The following is a 6,437-nucleotide window of genomic DNA, read 5'->3' as shown; positions in this document are numbered from 1 at the left end:
TTCTACCATCTGGTGAGTCTGACACTCAGGGCCGGACTGGTTGACCTAATCCCTTCGGGCTGAATGGCGAAAATTTGTGAGACGGCATGTCCTTCTTGCTAGTCTTATCAAAAATGTATTTGATTCATACCCACACCTACGTCAGCTAGTCTGCATAGATCAGTGTCAAATAGCGGTACTTCTCTCTAAAATAGTGTCAAATAAGTTGTCTTCACAAAGCTAACCTCAAACAATGACAGCTTCATATAAATTTTTTTAATATTGTGGTTAGCTTTGTCAAAATGACAGCTTATTTGACGTCTCAAACGATTTGTAAATTCGTTTTCAAATTGCAAAGAAAAAACACAAGTCACAAATGTAAATTTTGGGAATTATGAGACTTTAAAAAAACTTTTATTTGACTACATGTGCACACCCTCGCTTAGTAATTTGACAATTCAAATGGCCTTGGAACAAACCTATATAACCGAAATGCAGTGTTTCCATACGATTTGCCAGATATAATATACAAAGTTGTATATGAGGAGGTTGCGTCCATTGCCATTACTTCTATGGGCCGTATCGCAAAAATACTTGGCGAATACTTTCTAGATTGAAAAAAATTTGAATATCGGAAATAAACATCTGTTCGATTTATTGCCGCTACACGTCGCACCCTCGCCAATATTTGTGACGGATGAACAGCTTCCGTAATTGAAGATGAATCAAAACGGCTGCCAGAGTGAACGAATTTGTTCATCCACCGATTCACCCAAAATTCAAATTTTGAAGCTCACTTTCGACGTGAACTATTGTCCCAAAATGTCTGATTTTGTTCGACGTTTTCTGCGACATCATTTATTACTTTTGTGTAGTTTATTTTCAAACTTTAAGGTTTTTGTAATGAGAACAACAATTTTTAACAATTTCATTACGCTAAGTGTTTCAGGGCCTACTGTTTGGAAACTAATTTCTTGAATTTCTCGAAATTTCTCGAATTTTCTCGAATTTCTTAAAATTTCTCGAATTCGAAAAATTCGAGAAACTTCAAGAAACTCGAGAAATTAGTTTCTCGAAGTTTCTCGAATTTCTTGAATTTTCCGAAATTTCTTGAAATTTCTCTAATTCGAGAAAATCAAGAAACTCTGAGAAATTCAAGAAATATTTCTCGAAGTTTCTTGAATTTCTCAAAGTTTCTTGATTTTCTCGATTTTCTCTAAAAGTTTCTAAAAAGTAGGCCCTGGTGTTTAGTAAGTGATAATACTCGTCATGACTCATTAGTTCAAAGTAATGTATCCTACAATCCCATAGTCATAATATAATTGGGTAACTGTACCTTGGTTATATTTAATAACCAAAAAATAAATTGTCGACTTTTAAGTGTTCTACTTAATGAGAGATGGTGTTGACGTCGCCATTTTTGACGAGAATACTCGAACGTCCGCAGCGCTTTGCAATGCGGAATAAAGAAATGATCCAGTTACGTTTATGTTGACGTAAAACTTATGATGGACACTGACTTATAATCTTCAAAGTTTGAATCAATTTTATGTTAAATTCAAATTCGCAATCTCTCTAAAGAGCGATATATAAACTCCTAAGAAGCTCTACGTTCCACTACCACACTTTGTTATTATCTCTATGTTAGTGAATGGTTTTTTTAACATAATTATCCTCATTTTACTTAATGACCACCACAAGTATTTATCATGGTCATATATAATCCGTCTTCGATTTTAAATCCGTGTGGGTTGCACAGATAATTGGGGCAGTATAGGTGCGAAAATTACGTTTTAGAAGAAAGAAAGAAAAAAACCAGAAAATCGATGGGAATAATTGACATCACTAAAAATCAAAAAAAAAAAAAAAATCTGCGTCGTGTAGTACTGATTGTGTTTGAATTGTGTGTTTAAAATAAAGTCAAAATCGATTGGTAGAAAGCTATAATATTCCATGCAACACAGAATAGGTAAAAATTTAAAATCAAAATTGCTGATTTTCGCATATACATACACACATATACAGTGGCCGGTTACCATGCGGGCTAAGTGAGCAAAGATGGGGATCAAAAATATCCTTTCATTCGGTCTTTCACATTACAATTTGTCCAATCTGATTCTTGCAAAAGCTCACACCGTGCGGTATATGAAGGAAATTTTGAAAGAACTTTCCTATGAATTGCTCCTCCCGATGTTGGTAAGGTTTCACACCAAAAAATGATATAAAAAGATCCATTCGCTGCGCTCGTGTTTTGTAATCCAAGAATCCGGCTTTGGATAAATTTGTTTTTTTAGTGCTGAATGGTCAGCAGCTCAGGACTGATAATATAAGCCGGCCCTGTACACATCCATGTAGCCTTCAATCAATCACCATTTACCATCGTGTTGACTCATTTTGTTTATTCAAATTGTAGCCGCTTCATTAATAATTTCTGTGTGCAATCCGACTCATGCGAGAAATATCCATCGTCACGCAAATTTTAATTTTTCTGGTGAAATGCGGTCGCCCCAGATGCTAAAATATTTAATTTCGTTTCACACATTTTTCTTTCCTTCATTGTAAGTCTTTCACAAAAGTTGCCTTCCCCAATAAAACCTTGTCTCCAACAAATCGTCGGCATTGTATCTGCACATTTCCGAGGATTAATAACTCGGAATGCGGTGTGGGAAAATGTAAAACGAAAATAATTAATTTTTCTTCCGAACTAATTTGGCTCATTTTTCTCGGCAAGATTATTATTAATTCAATTATGGCATACGGCCTGGGTGAAACACGGGGTGTATCTGTTGTAAAGTTTTCATTTTTACAGCTTTGTTATTACACGCACCTTCGTGTACAACTGGTATAATTTCTCGGAAAGGATTCGGTTTTATAAACCGTATAGAATTTTGTGTTGGATGCGTTGAATTATGAACGCTTGTGGTATCGGCAGCATGATAGCTAATAAGGCTCATTTTAAAAGGGATACCTATAAATCTGACGATGAATTACTTTGTATCGAAGTCTGTCCATTCATTTTTACATTACATCTGTCTATGATTTCGTTTTTATCACAGAGATGTTTTCCGACAACACCTCAATGCGTCCATACCATTCGAAAATTTACATTTTCCATTTACCATAGCTTTTTTCCAAGCATTAAGACTCCTATTTCAGACGTCACAAAGCCTCTAAATTTCCATTCGTTTCGCATTCCACCAAGAAAGCATGACTCCTGTCTGAACGAAGGAAATGGAAGCCCATTCCGATAAGATCTTCCTCCAAATATTTTCTATGTTAATGCTAGGAGCAGTTCTACGCAATCGCCCATTTCCTTCGTTACCATTATGAATCAAATCGCTAATGAATCGCACGAGCGGAAAAATATTAATTCAATCCACTGGCATCCACTGTTGTTGTGTAAATACTGGCTCAGTATTTCAGAGTTGTCTTTGAAATATTTGTCGCTTAACGTTCCGATATATCGAAAGCCTACAAAGTCCTCGAAGAATGCAAATATAAATTGCTGGTGGAATGGTTGTTGGCACTCACGAAATTGTACTGGTAATGTGCTATAAGTATACGCATTGGATAAACACCAAATTTAGAGCTAGTAAAAAAGAAAAGGAAATTTCTTCTCATAAACGCCTTCCTACTTGCTATCGAATCTGGTATTCATGGTATATAATGTGGATTGGATTGGCTAATGTTATTTCGTTTCTTTTTCCAGGTTATTAGATTTTTTTCGAGTGATTTTACTTTATATGTTGTGCGTATCATCATAATATGTGTATATGGAGTAATGGAGTGGAGGCATATACGTATGAGTCCTCAGAGATAATGTTCAGAGAGGAAATATTATTGCAGAATTTAATTTACATTACTAGGTTAGATGAAAGAAAGTAAATTTCATCAAATTGTTTGAAAACAAAACAAAAAACGAAAAGAAAAACAAAATTTGAAAGTCAAATTGACGTTTATTATGGGAACAAAAGGCAAATGATTTTTGCATTTACGGAAATTTAGCCCAGAAAACTGAAATTATTGAAAATTATTCTCGGTAGATTTGAAGATATTTTCTTATTTATTCCATGCTGAGTGAGTACGTACTACGTAGGGGTATATACATCAAAATTCCACTTTATTTTAGTCGTAGATGAAACTAGGTACAAGAGTTCATTTACTCCATGAGATTTTAAATGATTCACCGTTATCCGCGAAACAAAAACATCAATTTGTTACACTATTAAAAAAAAAAGTTGACAGTTCGGGGGAGAAAATGTCTGTTTTCTCCATTGTCAAATTATTATTTTTATTTCATCAGCACAAGTAGTGTGAGGGGTCAAAACAACCTTCCTGGCTATTTCAGGGGCGTCAAGACGATTGAAAGTGAAAAAGGAGACACGCATTAACTCTACGTCGAGTGCAACATTGATCAATTCCCACCTGTCGATCATCTTTAATATACGGGACTTTCAGACGTAACCTCACTTAAGTTTCGTTAAATGTGTCGTTCATTCATTCATTTGGATGCGATTTTTTTTAACGTATATGGCATTTCAAACGGCCTTGAAGAGGATTTATAGATGCCAAACGACTGAAGCATATTCTAAGTACGTGCATGAAATATAAACTTTCCAACGTTTTAACCAATGAATGTCAACACAAGGTATGGTCGAATGTCAAACTTGTCCAATGAGAGGTGAGTTTGTTTATATGAAATCGCTATGTCCTCCGGTTTGTATGAACAGACCATACCTGGTTTATACTTTCATTGGTTTTAACGCTCTTAAATTATTTACAAGTTCTGATAACAAAACCGAGCATCGAGTAAGACTTCGAAATAACATATTTGACATGTTTACCTAAAACAATAAGCGAGAAAATGTACAATTTATACCCCGAACTGTCTTCAGACTAATACAGCAGCGAAAGATTCTGAAAATTTCCAAGTTTTTTGTATCTGCACCATATTTAGTGGCGCCGGATTTTTAGTGTGTCTAGAAAGTAGAGGAGCGAGAGGAACTGAGACTCTTTATACTTCAAAAGTAAATTCATCGTGACACCCATGCATGATTGGTGACATTGCCGAGGACATTGGAAAGTTGAGACAATTTTTTCAGTGAAATAGACACATTAACTAGAAAATGCGTTGGATTTCGGTATTCAGAATGATAACAGCAGGTGAGGCAGCATCAACGCCATCTGTTATCATGTATCTGTTAGTGTAAGGATTGAACAATGTGACGTTTCATCAAATTTGACATTTTCAGTCCAGTCCTACACTCATATTCACTCCCGAATACACCCCTTTCACAGTCGCTGTTGCTCTACACAGACGACAACAAAACAAAAGTTCTTTACAACAAATACACAGAACGTCACCGAATACCAAACTGAGTCCCACATAGTGTGTTCGGATCGGTGGTCATTCAGTACATATTATAAACTGTAAGAGATCACAGTTTTCGAAAGTTTCGAAATGAAGTTCATTTTCGTTGCTACTATTGTGAGCGCATTAGCGCTGAGTTTGTGCTCCAGTTCAAATGTAACTGGTGATTACTCGCCTTTCTACAAAAGTTTAGTTACGCGGGAAACATATCACCATTACGCCAACGATAGCGATCCAACCGATCGAATCTACTTCTCCACTCAATTCGAACATATGCTGACAGAACAATACTTTCAAGCACAATCCTTCATTGTTGATGCATGGATGAAATGCGGTAAAGTTTTCGTAATGAAGAATGTTGACGATGCGATAGATATTTTTAAAAATCCTCCACTCGGCCGGCGAAGGGTTGCCACAAGCGATATGCAATGTCTGTATCACTGTATAATGAACAGAACAGGCGTGGTAATCACACAATCTTATTGCAAGCCTCAGCAAATATCTTTTCAACCAACCGTTTTATTGTGTTCAGATGACTGATGACGGCTTTCAAGAGGCCCCGTACATGAAACTCATCAAACAACTTCGATTCAATTACACATCGTTCGACGTAGACGAACTGCGTGGTAAAACAAAATTGAAATTACTGGCTTCGATTAGGAGTCTAGCGAATGGTCTGAACAATTACAAAATGATTACGTACCAAAATGCGCCACATCCGGATGAGGCCTACTATCTTATAGAATCGTATGCTCGAGCGGCATATAAATGCAAAGACGTGGACTTGGGGATACTTAATAAGTGCGTAATGGAAGGTTTCGAATGCTTTCAGATGAAAATGAAAAAAATGTCTTATTACATTGCAGATGTGAGGACTGTTGGAACGTTATAAGGTGCATACTCCTGCAAAATCGACTAACGGATTTTGACAGCCCATTTTTTCCGCTTTGGGTGAAATAATTGAAAAAACTTACACGGAATGTTTGCCCGTCGACACTGTTGCGACAAAATTGAATTAACATGAAGACTTGGTTTGTAACATTGTGTAGTGTTCTGAATAAAAATGTTTTTATTTTTCTGTTTACAA

General features: G+C 36.1%; 1 protein-coding gene across 2 annotated transcripts; it reads left to right on the top strand.

The window, feature by feature from the left end:
- The first annotated feature begins 5,362 nt into the window (after positions 1-5,362).
- Positions 5,363-6,437, top strand: LOC119076865. Of its 2 annotated transcripts, none has more exons than XM_037183872.1 (3): positions 5,363-5,812; positions 5,883-6,151; positions 6,217-6,437. In XM_037183872.1, exons 1-3 carry the CDS (start codon positions 5,441-5,443, stop codon positions 6,308-6,310), a joined length of 735 nt encoding a protein of 244 aa, XP_037039767.1. In that variant the 5' UTR covers positions 5,363-5,440; the 3' UTR covers positions 6,311-6,437. The 2 variants fall into 2 exon arrangements, with proteins under 2 accessions (XP_037039767.1, XP_037039766.1); XM_037183871.1 differs by having other exon boundaries at positions 5,366-5,815.

The sequence above is a fragment of the Bradysia coprophila genome, unplaced genomic scaffold, assembly GCF_014529535.1.
Source record: "Bradysia coprophila strain Holo2 unplaced genomic scaffold, BU_Bcop_v1 contig_232, whole genome shotgun sequence".
Taxonomy (NCBI): Eukaryota; Metazoa; Arthropoda; class Insecta; order Diptera; family Sciaridae; genus Bradysia; species Bradysia coprophila.
Note: the sequence above shows the minus strand (reverse complement) of the source record. Positions and strands in the feature narration are given on the sequence as shown.